A 23,302-nucleotide genomic window follows, 5' to 3' on the forward strand; every position below is an offset into this window, starting at 1 on the left:
TTCATTTCATATTAATTAGCTTTATCAACAATATCTCTGTTGCCACTTAAACTAGTTAGCACAGCACCCAAATAGAAATGTGGTGTTACAATCAGCTGCTTAAAAATATTTTACTACTTACCTAAATGGCAACCTTTAATAAATCATCATCAGCAAAAAAGGAACACTGCATAAGGTCTACAAAACCCCTTTCTGATGGGTTAATTATAATTGAATCAACACACAAAATTTTACAGGTTGTGCTCACAGAAGTTAGGGACACAGGAAGATATCAAAATCACCTAGTACAAAACTTCTTCCAGTTATCACTGCTTTTCCTGTTTGCGGACAAGCAGTGAACTTGTAAGCACCTTTTTCCCCCATCCCAAAACACATTCATGATTTAGATGCCATAAACACTACATAACCAGTCGATCAATTCAGATAACCTAAGCATTTAATAAGTAGAAGAACTCATTTATAAATTATTGGATTAAAACACTAGATACTGTTATTAATTTATTTAGGGGCCATCCCCTGAAATAGTTCTACAGTCATTCAAGTAACAATAGGAGACAAAATTATATATGCTCTTAGGTTATTTTAAAACTTGCATCAGACTATATTATCTGAATTAGATGCCCTAAATCAAGCCCTGCAAAAATGTGTCCGTATCAACTGGCTACTTAGATTGTTAATGAGAAAATTCTTAATTAAGTCTAAAGAAAATAGTGTAAATACACCCAAAGTGTAATTTTTATGAACATTTATAAACATTATAAACATTTATAAATAAACAACTCGGCTACCCATATTTTACCTTTCAATGCCCCTGTAACAAAAACACAAAAACAAGAAAAAAAATTACAGAAAAGTTTTTTCCCCCATTTTATTTTTCCATTTGACCTGTTCAGTTCTTCTTCTGGAAAATGAAATTTTAGGAAGTCACACAATTTTATAATGATATAATTTCATTTTAGAGTTTAATAGCAGCTCTTAACTTGGCAGATCTCCCTCTTGGGTTTGCTTGAATATCCTTGGCCTGGGGTGTGAGAACTTTTTTCTGTATAAAACTCCACTTTGAGCTGGATTTTGCACTAGGAGATTCTTCTGTGTCTTCTTGGGAACTATTTTTCAGACCTCGCCTTATTTTCTGCCTTGAGCTTAGATTGTGCTTTTCTGTCATGTCTATCCCATAAAGAAAGCGTTTGATGATACGATCTTCCAGAGAATGGAAAGAAAGGGCTACGAGGCGACCTCCGGGTTTCAGAAACTTCTCGGCAGTCCTGAGGCCCATAAGGAGTTCGTGGAGCTCATCGTTGACGAATATTCGCAGCCCTTGGAAAGTTTTGGTGGCAACATGGGTAGGTCTCTGGAGCAAGTCTTTTCGTGCAAACAGCGCTGATGGTGGAAAAGCACCTGCCAAATTTGAAGAGATATAATTTCATATTTTCTTATTTCGATGCTGACATTGATCCACTCAGGTATGCTGACTTTAAATGAAAGTATACTTACAACTGAACTCAGTGTAGCAGGCTTCCTTCTTTACAATATATCAAATTTGTTTGCTCTGATTGCTCCTTTCTGAAAGTAAGCCCTATTAAACTGAGCTGGAAACTAACCTGGGTGTTGTTTTTTTTTCCCCCCCTAGAACAATTCATAGAAATTCTTTCCTCAAACACTTCACAAAGCAAAAATGCAAAATAACACCTGAAACTGGAAAAAAAAAAGGAAGACAAGCTAGATGAAACCTACACCTTACAACTCAGTAGTCAAGGACAGTTCAGTATTTTTTTTTTTGCTGTGGTTTTTTGCTCTTAAGGCAAAAAGCTATATATATTTATATATGTATGTATACAATGAATGCTGGGAGACAAATTTTAAATATTATCCTTTAGATCATCATGCATTAATTCACAGACAGATAAGTGCATATCAGGTGGTAAACACCTTACCTAATTATTTAAAGCTTAAAAGAGGCAGCCTTGTGTGAGTATAAAAATTGTTTACCTGTGTCTTTATTTCTTCCTGTGTCTTTATATCTTTCTATATAAGCAGAGATATAAAAAGAGAGATTGAAATTTTGCCCGAGAGTGAAGAGGGCAGGTATGCCTGAGGGTGAAGAAGGACCCATAAATTTTAAGTATCATATATTAATGGTCTAAATACTATACAATTTTCTAAAAATACTGCTATTTTTCTTTCTGGGGACAATCCATTCCATTCTTGATATTCTTTAGAGTGTGAAAGGTTCCCCAAAGCATCAGAGACAGAAGGGAAATCAATGAACAAGGGGTCAGAGTGGAATCTGGGTACAAACCTCTGTATTTTTCGGGGATCAACCATAAAAACAGAAACTTAGAATGAAACCTATGAATTTAATCAGCTATGGGAAGCTTCTGCTATGCTATCCTATACCTTTTACCTATCAGAATTAAGAATAATTACATAAAGATATCCTCTATTTGAAAATTGCTTTTATAAAAATCTAGAGATGTGAAACAGTGAAATCTGATCAGGTTTTTCACAGTCTGACCACAAACACCACTCTGTGCTTTGGCAACTGCAACACTGCATGCACAAATAAAAGGATGAGGAACTCGGGCTACCAGGCTGACTAAAGCACTAAAATGTCTTGAGAAGGCTCTTCTAAGTGCATGGTCATGGCTGAGCGCAGGGTCTTCCTACAATATGAATTAACTGTGCCTTGAAAGGCACAGTTTACATCTGTAAAGTAAGTGACATTTGAAAACTGAATCCTCAGGATATAGATTGATGGCAGATATCGAAGATAAATTTATTCCATAAGTATAAATACATTCCATAGGTATAAAATGGTCTTGTATGCCTCAGATGAACATGCCCAAATACTAATGCAGGTCATACAGAACACTATATAACCCTAATATTCACAGTAGTAATTTGCAGCTTTATAATAAATATAACTTGACATTGTGATTTTTGTCATGCCACCACCCTTCCTTTTTAGTGTAGGCAGGAGATTTGATCTATTCTGGGCTGAAAAAATATTCCGTCTCACTGTTAATCCCTGTTTAATTAAACAATAATCTATTTGTGCTTTCTGCTAAGAGACAAGATCCCTCCAATTAGAACACTAAAAAAATCCCTTCCTGGTAATAGGGTGCACAACATACAATAATATGGAAAAAAGATACAGAGAGCTTGTAAAATGGATTTCATTCATAAAAATACCATGCTTCTGGCTAGATGACTGGTTTGAAATCCCAGTGAGAGAAATTATCATTTTAGTTTTGGGATGCTCTCATGCTACTTGCATTTCTAAAAATCTAATAAATTTACGTGTTCAAATGTATTGAAATTTTTAAGCTTGTGAATGAAACTAGCAACGTGCTGGGCCTGTCAATATGAACTATTAAAGTCCCTAGAGTGTAAGAGTGGGAGAGTTTAAAAATTAATTCAGATCCTGCACCTGTTTGCAGGAATCTGTCTGTTGAATTAGCATTGCATTTAATAAGTTTCTGTGACGCAGCTAATGTCCTTTTGTCTAGCCTCCCTTAGCATGGTGTTAATTCACACTCATCTGAAATTCAGGCAATATTACAAATTTCAAGCTGATAATTAAAGTCTATAAATGTGGACAGAGCTGGATGAGACCGGCTTTACCTACTAGTTCTTGCTCAAACTTCAGATTTAATAGCTCCTCATCAATTTCTGTCAGCTCTGAATGATTTCATTATCTCAAAATAACTTGCTAAGAAATTACCTAGCCATATTGCACTGAGAAAAATTAAGTTTTGAACACAAAGAGATAACAAGATATATTATCACGTGAAATCAAAGTAAATAGCCAAAGTCACAGAAAAGTATATTAAAATGACACTGAAAATATGAGGAATTCATTTTTAAACATTTTAAATAAACTGTTTTTATCATAACAACACTTACATAGTAAGTGTTAAGCCTAACATTTCCAAGTAGAACTCAACTAGCTACTCAGCTAACAAAAGTCACTGGAAGGGGCTTCTCAATCAACTCCCCACATCTGTTCCCAGATCTTCAGCTAAGACCCTAGTATCTTCAGAGCATTCTGGGTGAAACAAATACAGCCAGTGAGGGGCATCCAGAAAAATATCCCAAGCAAAACATTTCATTTTTTTGTAGGAATTCTTATTGGCACAACATATAGACAGATGATCCTTGGGCTCTACAGTAACTTGAACAAAGTATTTCCTTTAAATGGAACACAGGGCTGGATGAATCACTTGGACACTCAGATAGCATTGCCTATAACACCTTGGACCTAAAATATATAAATCTACTTATAAGTTTTTGCACTATTCCAAAATTATATCTCTTGCCATTAAAACTTGAACTTCAGATTTTCCCGTGAGCTTAAATACTTATATTTCCTGCACACTTACCTTCTTACCAGTTCAAAAAAACCTTTTTCTTCTTCTATTTAGACCACAAGTCTGGCATTCTACAGGCTGGTACAAACCCATCTTAGACTTGGCCAGATTGTGGTCAACACAGCAGGACCTTAACACACAAGCTTGGAGTTTTAAAAAATCTGTAGCCACAGTCAATTATGTTGTGTGAAACAAAAATGGGCAACATATTAATTTGCACATGCTCTATTTAGCAAAAAGAACCAGAAAGGAAAGAGATAGAAAGACTTATCTTTATTGCCTAGACTTTTTATTTCTTTTCTCACCCCCATACTGGGCAAAAAATGAACAAATAAATAAAATTCTGTTCTGGAGAGGCAATCACGTTCATATTACGCTGTGAAGTCTCAAACATTAGATTTTATTTTCCTATTTAATTTCTTTAAAGGACTTCACATTTAAACAGTGGGTCATAGATTCTATTCTGCTTTAATCTTTAATTACTGTGAGTTTTTGTGCTGGGCCACCAAGGGAATTCTGCAGGTGTTGGTGTCTGGCACTTCAGCTTACCTCAATTACTTCATGGGTATCACTCTGCAGTAGAACATATATTGATGAGAGATGACGAATTACAAAAACAATATTGCAACCAGCGTTTGGGGGTTTGTTTCCTCTTTCATTTGAAAATTATTTATTATTTAGAATTTCTCTTAAAGTATAATCAGTTTAAGTCTTGTGCTCCTAACTAAAGAAATCAAAATAAATTCTATCCAAATAGGTACCAATCTGGATAAAAATCAAATAAACTAAAATTGTTTTAATTTTTTGCTTACCTTGAAAAGGGGCACAAAACACATATGCATTTACCAACCATCTATGGTGGTTGTACACCAGATTTTCTTCAGCACGTATACTATATGTGCATACCAGATTCACATATCAAACTGCTCAAGAGGCGCTTCAGGCTGACCTGGTTGGCATTCACAAAGTGCACCCAGATATCCTCTTTGCTCTTTGGTTCTTTAAGGAAAGAAATAATCTAATTTCCTCTGTAAGCGGAAGCTGCTGTGGTAGACCCCATTCCCTCCAAAACATTAAAAAGGAGTAAGAGAAGCTTGTGACGTATGTGATATTTGAAGCCTTACCCGTGGCTGGGATAAAGAATTCTCTAGGCTGCTGTCACTCTGTGTTTCAAGTGGGTTGGCACAAATAAATCACTTGATGTAAAATCTATTACTATACTAATGGGCAAACTACAGTATAAAAAGCAGGAGCTTGCAAAACGCAAAAAGAGTTGACATCAGAGCAGAACAGGCAGGATTAGATGCTGCACGACTTCGAGTACAAACAGATCCCTCCGGGACTTGGGGGATGAACATTTTTTCCTCTCGCAGCCGCTGCGAGGAATTGAGGAGGGTACCTGCCACGATGCTCGCGAGCTGCTGCGTCCTGGTGATGGGGTAGACGCTGCGCGCCCGGGCGATGGCCGCGGCAATCCTCTTGGCGTGCCGCTCCTCGCCGTACGCCCTCAGGATGCACGCGAGCGCCTGCGGATCCAGGGCGTTCACCACGTCGGCCGCAGTGGGCATGGCAGGCAACCTGCGCACGAGAGCGCCCCGTTAGCTGCCTGACGTCAGCCTGCAGGGACACGGGGTGAAGCTCCGTGGCATTGACACATCCAGTCAAACACACACGCTGCATGTGAGTGCCCCGGAGGTTTCGAAATGAGACACAAACCCTATGAAAACAGAGAGGACTTGTACCTTTTAAATCCTGTCTCTTGCTGCTTTTGATGGAGTATGTTCTTTAGCAGTAATCAGGCTAGCTTGAACCTCCAAGCATTACAATTTAACTATGCCTGGTGTGTTGACATGAATAAATATGTCAGTGTCACGCTAAAATGGAAACGCTCTGCAGCTGTTTTTATTTAGACAGCTTTGGAATATAGACTTGTCCCTTATAGGTTATTTTAGTCACTTGTATGTCATTTGCTATTCAAAATAGATCTCAAGGATCTTTCACATCTACTGCTATGAGAATCGTTGCTTAGGAAAATATAGTTTCCATTACAAGACACCAGAAATTATCTTCAAATACTGTTTTGGGGGGGGGGGGGGGGGGCGGAATACAAATGTCTTAATGCTACAAATGAAAAGAACTATTAAGATAAAAACAATACGTATACCACACATACTTCTTTGATGACTTTACTAAAATAGATCAAGGTATTTTATATGCACTATATACAATTCACTAATGTGGAAAAGACATACAATCTACTGCTTAATAAATTCTCTTCTGCAGAAATTTTTTCAGCCATTTATTGCCCTCCCGCAGCATCTCACAAAAGATAACAAAACTTGGAAATCAGAGGCAGGTAGTATCATAGCAACAACCACAGCACAGGCTTTTGTTATGCCACGGGTATCCTTTGCTCTCATGATACTCTTACATGTTTGTATTCTTACGATACAAACACAAGCCTCAAGTTCAGATTCTCGAAATCAGAGGACTGAATCCCAATGGGATCATCTGAGTTTTTTTTATACAAAACTCAAAAATGAGTATCATGAAATTTGCACTGTGTTAAGATTTCTGAATGATTTCTCAGTAACGGAGGTTTCCCCACAGGCTCGGTGCGAACAATGAAAGGTCAAATGACATTTCTTAAGACTAAAGGTTCATCAGAACACCGAGTAAGAAATGTTCCCTTTCCTAGTAATGCATTATGCAGTCACTATCACCTACACAAACACCTTTGCCTTCCTCCTGTAAAAAGTACAATCTCATGTTAGATTGCTTAAAGGTGAAAACTCCTACATAAACAAAAATCTATGTTTTAAATAAACTGAACTCCTATTGCATTTCCTCCTACTAAACAAGGCCAATGTAATGGTCTTTAAGTAAACATGCAATTTACCGGTAGCTCTTAATTTGTGACTTAAGTAAGCCTGATATGTGTTTTATGCTACTTATAACATTGCAAAGGAAAGCTTGCAGTAAAAACCAAGTTTGCACAGGACAAAAACATACTCTTACGTTACAGGCAACGTTGCTCTGTGGTTTTAAATGACAGGTATGAAATTAAAACCTTGTTCTGTTCATCTTAATTCACATTGAAGAGAATAACTGGGTCAGATGGTCATTCCAGAAAAGATTGTTCCTTTCTTGAGGCAGCAACTGAATGTGGTTAAGTGAAGTTTCCACAAATAAGCGGCAATTAAGGAAAGAGATCTCGGTAAGGAGTTGTGAGACCAAATAGGACCCGAAAAAATGTTGAAGTGACCTCCAAGTGAACAAAAAGCAGCCTCCTAGGGGCCAGAGCAGGTTGACCTTGCTGCAAGTCACAGTGTTACTGAAACCAAGTCTAGAAATTACAGAGCAACTTGACAATAAAAAGTACAGTAACTTTTAAACTTTAAATTAATTTTTTTTAATTTAAGAATTTAAAGGAAAAAAAATCTCTTTCACTCAGTCATTTCTCAAGTAAAAGAGAAAAAGCAATTCTTGTTAATAAATATGTTTTTAGACTTTAAAAGCCTGTGAAATTTCTTTGGAAATTCACTGTAGGAGTTGATAGAGGAAACCTAACCCAGCGCTACCTTACCTAGGTGACTCGCCAACAGGTTGATCATACTTGGCAGTTTCTTCTCTCAAGGTTATCAAACATATTCCACTCTTGCATTAAAAGCTGGTCCAATAACTGTGTATACTATATGTCACAAAAATATTTTTAAAAATATTTTTTAAATTAGTCACCACTGGATCTTCTTCCCTCTTATTTCAGGGAGGTAAAAGAATATAACCAAGGTTCTAAGAATTGAAGTCTAGAGAAAACTTGGTTTTCTCTAAAAAAATGGCTAAAGGGAAGCCTACCAGTGGAAAAAAAAAGGGGGGGGGTTTATGAGGGGAATTGTTCAACTTAAATGAAATGCAGTTTTGCTGAGTGATACTTTTTGGAGTTCTAAGGAAAAATATTTTAATAGGTACCTGTCACAATCCATCCTCATGTCTAAAGGACCATCCTTCTGCAGGGAAAAACCTCTTTCAGGTGTATCAAATTGCATTGAAGAACAGCCAGCATCCAGGAGAACTCCATCTAGCATCCCTGGCTCCAGTCCAGATGAGGTCAACAAAGCTTCTGCCTGGCTAAACTGTCCTAGAAGAGCTCGAATCTGTTTCCTGTAAGAAAAATCACACACAAAAAAACCTCAGTCCCTATTTTAACTGTCATTATGCAGTGCTTCCCCCTTACATAGCAGGAATTTGATAACAGCACTTACGTGACTCCAAAGAGACAGGTGTTCACCCAAAATAATAGGTTAGGTAGTTTTTAGAAGCAAAACTGATGCAACCCACCAATGAGTGCCTTCTTTTTTACCTCCTCCCTGTTTGCTCTCAAAGAACCAGGCTGCTCTATATCCAAAATAAATGACAGAACAAGACCTAATCCCCAGGTCAGGGTGATACAGGAGGCAATGCAGAACACATCTAATGCACACCAGTAAATCTGAGTCTTACCAAAATGCAGCAAAAACACATTCAGATTGAGTTTTGAGCGTCCACGTCACAGCCTGTGGCAGCCATACAAGCTACCTACCTTTAGCAGGACAACTGGAGGCAACAGGAATTCCACGCCATTCTTCAACACACAAGGGCTCAAGGAAACATCCTGCACATCCCATGGGAATGCTCTACCCACCCGGAACCCCGCTCTGCGAAGGGCTCCTAACTAAGGCCAGAACGCAGAAAAGTACCATGATGACTGGAGTCAAAGGAAAACAGACAAGATGGACTATAACTACACAGCCTTGTGCTTAATCCTTAATCTGACAAGAGAAAATGTCAAGTTCTTGTTATGGGACAAATAATTATTTTTATGGTATACTTTTTTTTAATCATGTCAATAGCTGGGCATGACTGTGGAACAGGATCATGAGCAGATAAAATATTTCTGTGCAGCCCTGACAGTCCCTTCATCAGTGGCGAGCGCAGAATCCCATGGGCAGTTTTGTGCCCAGCCTTCTTCCTGCCTAGTTCTATGGTGGTTCTAATACATCTGGCTGGAAAGAGAGACAAAGCTTCAGGGGAGAGCAAGAAACAGACCTCTGAGGTCTCACAGCTCTGTCTTGGTGTCTAAGCCTGTTCTTTTATGCTCAATATACGTGCAATAGGAGGCAAGTCATTTTTGGATCTGGTTATCAAAGCTTCATTCACAATTGCACAGATTTATAGTGCAAACCAATACGCTGCTGCACATTTATCTGCAAAAACAACATTTTACTACCCTCTAAACAGAGGCAAGAGCCCCACATTTGAGTTTGGATAAGTGCTTCTCAGCCACAGAGATTAACATTCACATATTACAAGGTCAGCTGGGTTTAACTGCAGTCTCTGTAGCCAAAGTTACATGGGCAGAGAGCAAAGGGAGAGCAATTCCTCCAACTGCTGCAGCTACAAGAGGAGCGCTGCTTATGCCTTTTGACACTTCAGTGTTCTAGTCACTTGGAAAATGAGGCAACTGCCTTTCCAAAAGGGCAGCTTAAGTCTAATCCTTCTTTCTGATCAGTTTAACATTGACACAACAAGTACTCTGGCATAATTTAATTGACTGGATTGGCTTCATTTGAAAATTACTTCATGAACACAGAATCGGAGCTATTTTTGCACTCATCCAACAGGAGTAAGAAAATTGTATGAGAGAAAAGAAAGAAAAAGCACCATTTAAAAAAATCATGAGCCCATAAATACATGAAAGAACATTTAGCTATATAATTGTATCCTCATTACAGCAGAGTAGGCCAACTTATCTAACACAGTTCATTCTAGGAAAATACCAGGAATAAACCCTTATTTCATGAAGGATACCATGATCATATATATGCATTTTTGAATTTATTACTGTACTCTACAAAACTAAATACAACTATTGAGCTTAAGGACTGACATTTCCTGAACAGTACAATGACCCACTCAATGTATTTGCTTTAAGTTTAATAGTTGCAGGCTCTAGATTGCTCTTCCTTTCAGTATAAGGGGCATTTTCTAGAAAATCCACTTCACTTCCATTTCACTTCATGTAAATGCAGCTCGTTTAAGTGGTGTAAATGATTGAAATTTACTTTTCTGTACGTGGCAGAGAAAAACAAATGAGAATTTGGGAAAAGCACGTAAATTGCTATTGTCTACTATCCCCCACCAGACTATGAATTAGAGCAGTATTCTGCTGTCGATTATTTCAAAAGATTAATTTGCTCTATAGCCTTATGACTTGATAGCAAACTGACTACGTTTCTTAAAGAAAACATAAATGGATATCCAAAGTTGTTTAGGATTATGGCCTTTTATGGTCTGTCAACCCTCTGGCATTAAGAAAAGGTAATTAAAAAAGTGTGTCTATCTGCAGTTCAAATTTACTATACGGGATAGGCATCCTGCAGCAAAAAAAAAAAATTGATTTCGCAAAAGAAAATATTGGAAAAAAAATCAGGTTGACATTTTAATATCAGTCTTTTGCCTGTGTGAAAATACAGCCTATGTACAGAAACTGTATGTAATGAATCACAACTGTTTTTCACAGGATTGTCATGATGATGACGACATGGTGTAATCTTTTTAACGAGAACAGCATTTAATCAAAGCAAAATATTTTACCTAGTTTTCAAAAGATTTTAGTAGAACATAGTAAAACTCTCCCTTTTTCTGCCCATCTTAAAATAACTGCCTGTTAAGCACATGTTTTTCTACAAATAGAAATGTTTCATTTAAACTTAATTTCTTCTGCCTTCAGCCTGTTCACATTATTAGGTTATTTTGGAAAATGAGCCTAAAATAAATGGATAAGTGGCTGAATAAATAATAAAATCTTATGAATCCTATACTAAATATGTTTATTTTCTACAGTTGCATGCCTTCTGTTCCACAGATTTCCAGAAATGACCACATTCATCTAGCGTGAAAATCTGTCCACAATCCCCTTTTGTATTAATATCTTGCAAAAACAACGCTTAGATGGAAACCAGGAAAGGCAAACTAGTGACTTAGGGCACATCCCAAACCATGAAATGAAAATAGCCTGGTTTGTCGTTCAGAAATGCCTGAGAGGAAAGAAGACACAGAAACGTTACAGACCCAGAGGGAACGCGTGCTCTTGGGGACACCAGTGAAAGCTGTCAGGGCTGCTAACGGGGAGCAAAGATGGGAAATACTTTAATTACACAACTTTTGAAGGTAACTCCCAAAACCTAACTAGATCCCGTCCTCTTGCTTAGGAGCAAATACTCAAATTTAGTACTTGAATGCTGCTTAAAATACTTAAATACTTCAGAGGCATAAAACACTTATGAAGCGCCTTTACTTCCAACTTGTAAGTGGAACAACAAGACATAGGATTTGATAATAAATTACTTAAATTATGCAGAAAGCCACTAATTTTTAGTTTAAGAGATTATGGCCAGAGAATGTCAAAAAGTAGACAATGTCCTTCATTTATTTAGTTTCTCTACTTTTGCTTTTTTTCATTTTGGTAATAGCATAAATATATTTGGTAAATTCCCAACTGACAAGCAACCTCCAGCTTCTTCAAATATTCTACATGCTCAATCCATCTTTATTAATTTTGACAAAAATAAAAAAAATTATTGAAGGATTTAAAAAACACTGGGAACATGAACAAGTATAATAATAAAATGTTATTTCAGCCAATTTTATAATAATAAAATGTTATTTCAGCTGCTACATATGTTCTCGGACTTCTAAGAGATTTTATTGCATAACAGCTTCCAGGGCTTTCAGAGTTCTTGTAATACCTGCTATACCTGGAAAACAAGCATGATTTGGGGCTCAGAACCCTTGATGTGGGTCACAACAAAGTACTATTATGATACACAGCATAGTAATTCTGATAAAAGGCATCAGATTCACACTTTTAAACAACATAAAGAAGCAGAAAGAGAAGTGTGTAAAATATTATGGGCTGTTGTGCTTTCAAGGTGATCTCTGATAATTTCATATTGCTTTATAAAAATAATTATTCCAGTGAACTGAGGATGTAGCAGAATGATCCTAACTTCTACGAAGCAAACTGAGAAAGCAATTTTTTCTTCTTACCTACTTTTTCCTCAGTAGCAGTTTTCTTCAAAGTTGCTGTGACAAACACTCCATTTCACAGAAATCATGATTCCACTTTCATGGTATTTCAATATTTTTCACAAACATACAATTATAAACAATAATCCTTGTGCTTGATCTCCTACCATTGCAACTATTGCAAATTCCACGTATGAATATGTACAGTGTCAGGAAATGATGATCCCTTGTCAAGAATGGAAAAAAAAAGTCTTTTACTCAACTACAGAAAATGATTTGAGAAAAACAAAAAGAAAATGTTCCTCAACCAACTCTTGCCAAAGCAAATCAAGCTGATCTAGCACTTGGGCTCAGTAACTACTGATAGCCAATAGAGCTGCCAATTAGCACCAGCTGTAATGAGGATAGACCTGGTTTGGTATCACTGACTCATTTCACTTAGGTCATTGACCAGCTGTCGGATAGTTGTGATTTTCAGCTCCAGCTGCTCTGGGGTAGATCTAAAGCACTAAGCTAGGATTAAAAGCAAGGATATTCTATGGGCTGCTCCCTGGGCCTTGCAGAGCCTGAGCTAGGAGGAGCTTGGAGCCTTGCTGAGCCGCAAGCCCCTCACACGCACACGCCTGCAGATAATCCACGAGGGTGAAGCAGCCTTTGCCAAATGGGGATGGCCACAGTCTGTGTTTGCAAATAAATAAGAATTTCCCTATCTAATAACTTATTAGCTTATAAAGGAGCCGTGTCATTACAGCTCCAACTTTACAGAAATAACTTACAGCTCTGGAAAAAGCCTCTAGATCCACTTGAGATTGTTAACAAAGACTCGAATTCATGCAACGAAGCATATATAAAAAGTTATTTCCTCAGAATCAAGTCCTTATTTTAAAGTTTGATGCAGGTGGGGAGATGGAGGGATATAATGAAAATTTTATTCAGCACATTACAATTACAGAAACGCCATTTAAAGTATCTATGAATTAGCAAACTTACTCATCATGTTTTCCCACTGTCACAGCAAGTAAAGCAAAGTTCCATCAACTTCCAGTTCAAAGGACAAAATACTATCCGGGAGAACCACCATAAATATTTCTCTGTCTTTACACTGTATCATCCACGGGTTTTACTTTGCAGTAAACTATAGACATTCATGGCAATAACAGCTCAGTTTTATAAGCTTTGGATGTCAGAAACATTTTTGTAAATACTCACTTTCCATGACTATGGAAATCGAAGAGTGCAGACAGATAACTGAAGGAAACAGAAGCAAAGATTTCATTTCTACAACCAGAGTCTCTGCGGCTCTAAGTCCACTCAGCCACAGGCAGAGGAGGGGGCTACAGCAAAATTCTGACACAAGGAGAGGCTTGGGCAGTAATTTCTGCAGCCAATGTAATTATATAGCCCTCAAATAAAATAGATAGAGACTCCACATGACAATGACTCCACCTGTTATTTCGGATCTCCTAATAATGAAATACCTGGCTGCAAGAAATTTGATATTCTCATGGCCTTTCTGCTGACAGTCACAATATTTTAAAGGGGGAATGTTCATCTCAATCAGTTCCATCTTCTCAAAGCTTATTTCTAGTGTAAAAAAAGATAGTAAACTAACTTTACTTTGAGATGGTAAATCTTATGTATTATTTCCTCATTCTTTCTATAGTACAATCTTAAGATTTTTTAATAAAACTCCTCTCCCTCCAATTTCCCTCCAATTTCCACTTTCATTACTGATAAAATATTGATTTATTGACCACAATAGTTTTTCTAGAGGCCTTAGAAGAGAGCAAAGTCCTCCTAAAGTAATTTGCAAGTCACGTACAATAAGGAAAGAACTGATCACATTTCACATATACATACTTATTTCATATATACATTTTATATATTAGGCTCAATTACTAGTTATGAACAGCTGCATCTAATGACCACAACTGTACATATCAAAGGTGTGAGACAAAACCTTGTTGTTCCTCTATTCTAAAAGAATTAAAAAAAGAATACTTGCTCCGTTAACTTCATTCTTTCCCATGAAGATGTTGGTTTGTGTTGTCTAAACATGTTTCTGCCCTACCTAAAGCAGCAATTAACTATAAACAAATGACTCTGAACAATATGGAAATTACTGAACAAGGTTTTACACACATACTGGAAAATCAGATAATTTTTTTTAAAGGAAAAATAAGTCCTTACATTGTTCAGTGCTTTCACTAAGTCTATCCCCTCAGGAATCTACAGTAATCTGCTCATAAGCAAGGGATTATGGAAAAAGCACTCAGTTTGTAAGATCTGAATATAGCTATCTGAATTCTGAGAAGACTCATTCACCAGTTCAAAGGGTTAGTTTATTTTCCCCATATTTATCTATATGAGAAAAGATCTGAAGTTAAAAGATAGGTGATTTAGAGAGTAACATGTAATGAAGTTTCACCTGGCTACTCCAAGCTACAAACACGTGTTCAACTGTTTTAAGAGAACTACTACTATAATTTGGTTTACAGTTTATAAACCTGCTATAATCCACAGACGTGCAGCATGTAAAAAACTTCCTCCCTGCAGAACCGACTAACATGTATAACTATAATTAGCTTTTCTTTAGCTAACAAAGCAAATTTGCACAATATTTTTCTACATCATAAGTTCTGGCATTCTAAAGTGCTCTATTCATGCAGAGAGCTTGTTTAAAATTGTGCCTAATTGCTGTTTTGACAGATCTGTTGCTACTGATATTTCAAATATATTTGCACAGCCTTTGCCTAGCTAGCAAAATATGAGTTTAGACCTTCAGACTCAGGTAATAGTACGATAATAAATGGAAAAACAATCACAGTAGGTTTTATTTATTTTTTAATTACTCGGGAGCTGACAGTATTGGAATGCACAGAAAAAAAAATCCTGTACGATTTTTATTTCCTTTGACAAACTATTTCTTTGTTTGCTATAGTGGTTAAGCTACAGCAAACTAAGAACAAATATATCTGGCATCACAAATAGAAGAAGTAATTTAAGATCCCTCTTGTCCTTCTAAGTTGCCTCATAGAGCAGCATGTCTACACCCCTACCAGGCTGCCACTTTGAGCACTATCTAAACACTCAGATAGCATCATATCCCTCAGCTACAAACCTCTAACTGTGGGAAGGAAAAAGATAAGAAAAGAGTAATGCAAATAAACGACATAGTGAAGCAGGGGCGTCATTCAGCTGGAAATTACAGAGGCCACAAAACCTGGCTCTTGCACATCTTTATACCAGACCGCACCTTTCCTGGTGGGGAAACACCATTGCACAAAACAAAAAGCACAATGAGCTGAAATGACACCATAACATTCTCTGTTCTCTATTTCATTCCTAATAGTTTCTACCACATTCTTTTAACCACTCTTCAACATTTTGTTTTCACAGAACTAAGCATCACAAATCCAGTATTTCATTACTAAGCAGCCAGCTCACAGCATACTGCTACATAAGTAAAGCCTGGATGTTTTCTGGCACATCTACCATTTTATACTTAACTGCCTGGTAAGGTTTGGAAGTTCTTCACAGGAAGCTTGATCTTTGCAGCAGGCAACAATCACCAGCACCTTTCTCACCTATGGTCTTATGTATGGTCTTATATGGTCTGATATCATATATTATATGGTCTTATTATATGATCTTATATATGGTCTTATTTAGGTCCTTTCTGAATCAGCACATTGAGCACCCGATCTCAAGGCCTTACGGTACCTCGCTGGGGAGCTCATGTTTTTGACGTGACTGTTAGAGCCAGGTAGAAAACCTACACCAGAAAACTTCTGTGTTTCGATCTACTATTCATTCTTTCCTCAAAAGCAGTTACTCGGTTTTGCCACACTATACTTTTTCAACTTCTGAATCTGCAATTGTAAGCTCATGTCCCCAGTTGCAAGCACTTACACTCAAAATTACTTCTATTTTTATCACAGCACAGTGATGCACGCTTAGAAGGAAAAATATGCACTTAAACCTTGCAATCTTTAGTAGAGCTAAGTACATATTTAGAAGGATGTGTTTATTTACTAGTTTGTTGAATCCAAGCTGAAGGCGTTTCCCAAATTCTGTAACTCACAGGTAGGCATGTTGCCCTAAAATAGCAGAACTTAGTTACAATAGAATGCATTAGATCCTGAGAAGCTTTTCAATTTATACAGAAGGCCACAACAGATTCTGTAAAAATGATTTTGATTTAAAATGTTGTCTTTAAATACAATTTGTCAGGAATGCACTCTCCCAGTGACCTCAGTCATTTTTCTAACTTAAAAATATAAATTCTAGAACATTATCAGAGAAATAAATCTCATTTGTTTAGGGGCTCTTCAGATCTAGCTATTTAGCAGCAGACACTCAGTGCTCATGTGCAATCCGAGAGATAATTCGATATCAAATTCTAATTCTTCTGTTAAATCATATATTAAACATTGTAATATATATTTTTTTTTCCAAATTTTGCAGCATTTCATCAGTAATTATCTATTCTGACCATTAGGGCTTTCACTTCATACAAGTCCTGAGATGCAGCATTTAAATGATCTTTTTTTGTACCCAGTGAGCATCCAGAAGCTGTGCAAATCACCTTAATTTTAGTAAATGAGACCACTTATTTTTGACCAAACACCTTCTTCTCAGCTACCTGTAAGCTGCTTATGGCAGAGATTTCATGTGCAGGCAAGTTGCACACCACTGCAGATGACAACACAAACTCTAAAGCATAGTAAGGTTATCAGCATTACATTTTTATACAATTTTGCCTACAGTTTCAATGATACTATTGCATTAACATAACAGTATCTGGCTGATTTTTCAAGCTGCCACAGCTAACGTCTGACGAAGATACGATGTAGAAGTGATGCTGTTTAATTATAAAAATGCGTCAGGCTGCTAGAACAGAGGCTGATACACACATCCCAGTTACAACTATCAGAAAATACAATTCTTAAAACTGCATAAGCAAAAAAGTACAGCAATATTAATATGAACCTGGAAGAGACAGTAATATCAACTTAGTTAAATTATTTCCAACTCAGGCTCATCAAAATACATATACATTATTAGCAAATATATATGCATACTCTAACTTAATAGAATAATCTTTAGGAATAAACTTCTCATAAAAGAAAATTATCTCATATATAGGCTTATGTTTCAGACAGCACCTGGCTCACTTTGCACAACCCCTTGCAGAAAGGATTAGAAAGATTACATCCTTAATGCTTGCTTGAATTTTTCTTGAGGCTACTGAAAAAGCAAAACAAGGACCTCAAAACAACAAAGCTATGAGAAGGAATAATGAATTTCGCTAGGGAAAGTCCTTCCTATCAAAACTGCATCTTGGTCAAGAGAAAACACTTTTTTAGGACATTTGTGTCTTATATGCAGAGAATATGGAGCATACAGTTTGTGTTCCACAAAATTGAAGTACAGCACAGAAGGCGAAAATTTTGGTAAGGTGCATAAATGCTTTAAAAAGAGAGACTAGTCATTGTAACTGTAACCAAACTCAATGTCACTAACCATTTATACAGGCACTAAGCCTGGTTCTAATGCAAATCAGTATTTTCATCAAACAAATAATAATACTTTTAAAACTCCAGGCAACCGACAGCTGAAAACTCAGGTATAGCAGAAATAACATAATGCTGCATAAAAATATATTGCCAAGTTTCACTGCTCTAAGTCAGAATGTGACGCTGTTAGAAAGAACAGCACATATATTGACAATATAATCAACAGAAGCACAAGGAACAAAATTAAGAGTTCACCATGTCATGCTTCCCAGAACTAACCAGTTCTACATGTAAGTATTTCTTGGGCCAAGTCTTACAGACAGTATTTCACAAAGCAGTTAAACTGGAGGGGAAAAAAAAAAAAAAGAAGGATGCAGAAGAAAACAAAGAGGAGTTAGAAAACATGACTCATGCAGAAACATTGATAGCTTTGCTTTACTTTCTTTTTCTGTATAAAAGGCAGTTGCAATATATTGTTTTTATACCATCTATCCTCTTCCTTCAATATATCTTCCTATTTCTTCAATCAACCATTTCCCAAGCTCAGTGGAGATTGCCTAAACCTTTTCAGTCTCTTTACTCATCAACTCAGTCTATTAGTAAGTTGGTATTTTGCATTAAAAAAACATAGAAATATTTCAGCCTTGGTCTGCACATTATTGTCTGGGATGGAAAAGTCACAGGAAGAGAAAGAGGTTGATGCCTCATGGGGCTGCTGCTTCCTCAGCTCTCTTAGCTTTCAGATTCTGAATGCCAAAATATCACAGATGACAGCAACTGAGATGTAACATTTCTGAGGACAATTTCTGAGATTGATGTAGATCATTATGATATTGGAGCTCCTCCTGACTCTTAAGAAAAAAGTAACCTGTAACATCCAATTTTTTTGTCCGTGTTATTTAAATACTTGTGAGTTAGCTACCTGAGAGACCAAAGTCTTTCTTTCCTGTACAAAGAAGTGGTTTAAGAACTTTTTTTTCCAGCAGATCCTGATTTTCCAAAAGTGACAGGCAATGTTATAGAAGCTTCTGTAAATGAAAACATCATTAAAAAAAGTCTTTAACATAATCAATAGAAAGAGACAACTATTTCCCATCTCAAATAAGAAATCAAAGCCTTCAACTCAAAGCTAAGCATCAATGTTACCAAATAAAAAAATAAAATGGCTACTTTGTGGATACCCAACTCACTCGGCCTTCCAGTGCTTCCGAGACACTGCATTTTCTTCGGACTTTGCAGACACTTCTGGTCTTCAAAAGCCAGGCACAAAGATTTTCTCCACTGCCCATTCCCATTGTTTCTCCAGGCAGTATCAAGGCCAGACTACTGGTATTTCCTATACATCATATTTTTCATGTCAAATGAACACAGAAGGGGTATTTATCACACAGAATATCACTTTAAAGCATTACTTACAACAGCTTTTCCTGTTTTCTAGGAGGAAAAAAGTATTTTCTTAGAATATTTTTCTGCCAATCTGAACATAATCTTGCCTTTTTTGCTTGTTAACCAAGGTACCACAGTAACCAAGGTACAACACAAACTGTTTTTTTCCTGCTAGATCAATAGAGATCAAATCAAATATATTCACACTCACTGCAAACAGATCCTCTCTCAAGTGACTTGAGATGATTGAAATTTGACAATTCTGCACAAATGAAGACCAGCTGAAGGTAATAATGCTTCCAGCACAGGTTTTCCCAGGTGCAGTTGAAATCAGAGGGCCAACACACTGAACTATAGGTGTGATTCAGTTCTTCACAAAAAGTTTGCAATTAGTTTGAATAGCCATGTGTAGGTGGCTTTGGGAATTAGTTGACATGTAAATTGTCAGCACTTGAAAAATGGCAGGAAGAATATTGTCTTGTAATTTTTAAGCTGGACTAACACTAGAAAGTAATTAGAATGGCCGCATGTAGGACTTAAAGCATTTTTAAATTTTTTCCAAGCTGCTACATGGTGAATTTGAGATAAACATTTCTGTTCATCTTCATGGTACTTTAAGCTAGACTAATGTTAAAAACTCTAAAGCACTCACATTTGGAGTTAGGCATCTATATGTTATATGCATGTATATCATGGAGATGAGCAAAATCTAGTGAAATAAAGGAAGATAACTGATACCTTGCAAGACTGAGCTGCTTCTATTCCCTGGGCAAACTGGAACAGACTGCCAAAAGCCAAAGGCTCTTTATCTTGCAAGCATGAACATTTATACAATATATTAGAACTGGTCTATTAAAACAAAAATCAGAGACTTCAGATAAGTGTTAGCACAGGAAATGCAAAAGCTGACAACATTTCTACTACTGACCTAGGGAATGCAAGATCATTAACGGAGCGCAGGAAGTGAAAAATCTCCCGTAAAAGAGCACTCAATTCAACAGGAGCTCAAACGCCCTAGCAAAGCAACGTGTACAAACTGGTGTTTCATCAGCCTCGCAGGCAGCCAGTTGCAGCTTCATGCACCAATATCGAGCACACGTGACCAAGCCCCCAGGAGGAATATGCCAAAAACGCTGCAGAGAAAAGGTTGGACCATTGCAGATGTTACAGCCGTACACAGCGACATTTCTCATCTCCGGAACAGCCCGACAACGCCTGCAAGCAGGCAGAAAGACAATCAGATCCTGCAATGCTTTTGCTGCATTAAATACTGCATTTAAACAAATGCTCTGTATTCTGTATTGCTCAAGTTTATGTTTGGGCAGAAGGAGTCGGGAGGGGGGGAATAGTAACAGAAATCTAAATTAACAGTTGCCTAAGAGAAGGGGATTTTTTTTTTTTTTTTTTTTTTTTTTGTTTTGCCATTGCTGCTTTCCCTCCACACTGCCTGCATCCTCCCAGGCCAGGCGAGAGGACAGGCTGCGTGTGACTCAGCTGGAATTGCGTTAAGTTTAATAAAGCCTCAGGTGCTTAACCCCGGCCTCCGCGCACGCGGACAGGGCGGCGGGGCCCGGCCGCACGTGTCGCCAACTCGGGGGCAAAAGGGAAAATCACATCAGAACGCTGCTGTTGTGGGGAAGCTATATTTAAGAGGATTATAAAAAAAGAGCTCTTCCCTTATTCCTCTATCGAGAGAGAACCCTAATTGGCCAGAACCAGTCATAAAAATTTAACCATGTTTCTGAAAACACGAGTGCCAAAGGGTAATGCATTGCTAATGGTTGCCAGTGGAATAAATAGCAGTTCTGACGTCAAAACTTTGTTACACTCCAGTAACTGGCTCACTTGGGGTTTCAGGTACAGCAAGTTACATGTCAGTTTTAAATAAAGTTACAAAAATAGAACGTATGGTGAACCATATTGTCACTATGCAACCTGAAACTACATGATTTACGTCTAATACGCTGTTAACAAAGGTGATAGATAGTATAAAAATAGTGTTTTCTGTCTCAGAATATCCTCTTCAGTTTGAGAGGTCAGAGCAAGGCAGATATTTCTCTTCTGTTCTTCAAAGGCACAGCTAAAACCAGAGTAAGCAATTTCTAGATAAAATGATGTTTTTTAAACATTTATACTACCTTTACCCCAAAGCGAGTCCAGTAAAATGCAAACTGTAAACCTAGCTACATTACCACAGATGTTTGAGTTCTCCTTTAATAAACCCATTAAATGGCAAGAGACTTTATCTTGCCTCTCAACTCCTTCTATGCAGCAGCAAATGCAAAGAGCAACATTTTAACAAAATGTTCCCTTTTAATTTTATTTTTTTTTTAGCACAGACTTGCATGCTAGTACAACCAATGGCTACACATTCAATGACACAGCCACCAAGATGATGGAGAAACATCTACGGTGCCAGCGTGGAGCTTAATACCCCAAACTTCTATCCAGGTCCCACACAGATAAGACTAGCCCAACCCCATCAAATGGTACCATTAAATCTGACTTATCTTTTCCTTATTCTTTCCAAGTGTACAATCTTGCCAAAACATAAACCCAGATTTTCCAGTTCGGAATAGCCAAAAAGTTCTAAAAGGCTTAATAAGCCCTTCTGTAACATCCAAAAATGAGGTTACAATAAACATGCTATTTCACCCGAAGTGTTATGATCATTTGAATGAACATAGCCAGTAGTTCACATCTGCAGCTGGAACCTGCAGCAAGGCAGCTGTGGGAGACACAGCTACAAAGAGAATTTAGAAGGTAGTTTAGGTAGAATTTGAATCATCTGTTCATGTAGTCACCAAAAAAGTCAGCTTTACTTAAACAGTAAGACATGTTCATCTCAAATCATTTGTACTTCAAGTTCCTCCCAAGTTCTCTTAGGAGAACACATTATTTCCATTTCATAGATCAGAATGTGAGCTAAGTAATTTAGATGTCTGCACCACACTTGGCATGAGTGTGTGTGTGAGCATAAAGATACATTAAAGAGAAAAACAAATTCATTCACAATCACAAAAGCTTCTCAAGATGCTGCTCCAAGAAAACATACAGCCAAAATTGGTCCAATCTGTAGCTCCTGAGAAGTTTTCCCTTTTATCACAGTTCTGCACCCAGACAATACACCATTTATAGGAAAAGGTACTCTACACTTTCTGAATTGCTGCGCTAATAGGTGCCTGAGGCTACTGCGATACTTCGATATTCAAGAGTACCCAAAACATTTGGGTAATCAGTCTTTTATATTTAAAGAAACTTAGTACATATAACCATTTAAATACTACTTCAGATGATACTAAAATGTAATAAATGGTGCTAATAAAATAATGGTTTGCATTAACATCCAATCCTTTTAAAAAGCATTAGGATAGTTAGTGTCAAACTGAAAAAATGCAACAAAAAACGTGCAAAAAAGAATCCTTCCATATTGACTAGCACAAGCAAGCTGAGCTTTCCACTTGGAGTTCAACAGGTTTTATTGCTGAAAGGTCTAATCCATTCTCAGTACTTGATTCTGAGTGGAAAAAAAAATGTCTGCAAGCACCTTTTAAATAGTAAATTGCGCTCTATTTATGTATTACGAGCATGTTTTCCAGCTGAAAAGCAGCTTAATTTTTCCAGTAAGTTTTTGCCTCCAGTAAGTAGCAGCGAGTGCCAAAAAGAAGAAAGAACAAAACTCAACAAGAAACAACTGCCCTTTCAGAACACAATGAATTAGAAAAGGCAAATTTCTCCTACAAAGATAGGACAGCTCTTAATCCTTCCAATAAAGATGACTTTACTTTCATATTCATTTCAATTACTGTGCACATAATAGCTTTTTAAAGTTCTTTTATTTTCTGACACTGCAGAAGCACCATTACATTTTAAATACACCATTGTTCCAAACACAGGCCTACTGTTCTCTTGCCTTATTTTAAATCAGCTGATGCACTTGCCTCGTCTAGCCACAGGAAA

At 37.1% G+C, this 23,302-nt stretch overlaps 1 protein-coding gene across 1 annotated transcript in view; it reads right to left on the bottom strand.

The window, feature by feature from the left end:
- Window positions 1-907: 907 nt before the first annotated feature.
- Window positions 908-23,302, bottom strand: part of METTL15 (methyltransferase like 15) — a 60,459-nt gene continuing 38,064 nt past the window's right edge. Inside the window, exons 4-6 of the mRNA XM_026041241.1 lie at window positions 8,340-8,531; window positions 5,770-5,948; window positions 908-1,398 (exon numbers count right to left, since the gene is read on the bottom strand). Coding sequence (XP_025897026.1) covers window positions 956-1,398; window positions 5,770-5,948; window positions 8,340-8,531 — 814 coding nt within the window. The 3' untranslated portion in view covers window positions 908-955. The remainder of the gene's footprint in view (window positions 1,399-5,769; window positions 5,949-8,339; window positions 8,532-23,302) is intronic.

The sequence above is a fragment of the Nothoprocta perdicaria genome, unplaced genomic scaffold, assembly GCF_003342845.1.
Source record: "Nothoprocta perdicaria isolate Ctin4 unplaced genomic scaffold, notPer1 scaffold_28, whole genome shotgun sequence".
Classification (NCBI taxonomy): Eukaryota; Metazoa; Chordata; class Aves; order Tinamiformes; family Tinamidae; genus Nothoprocta; species Nothoprocta perdicaria.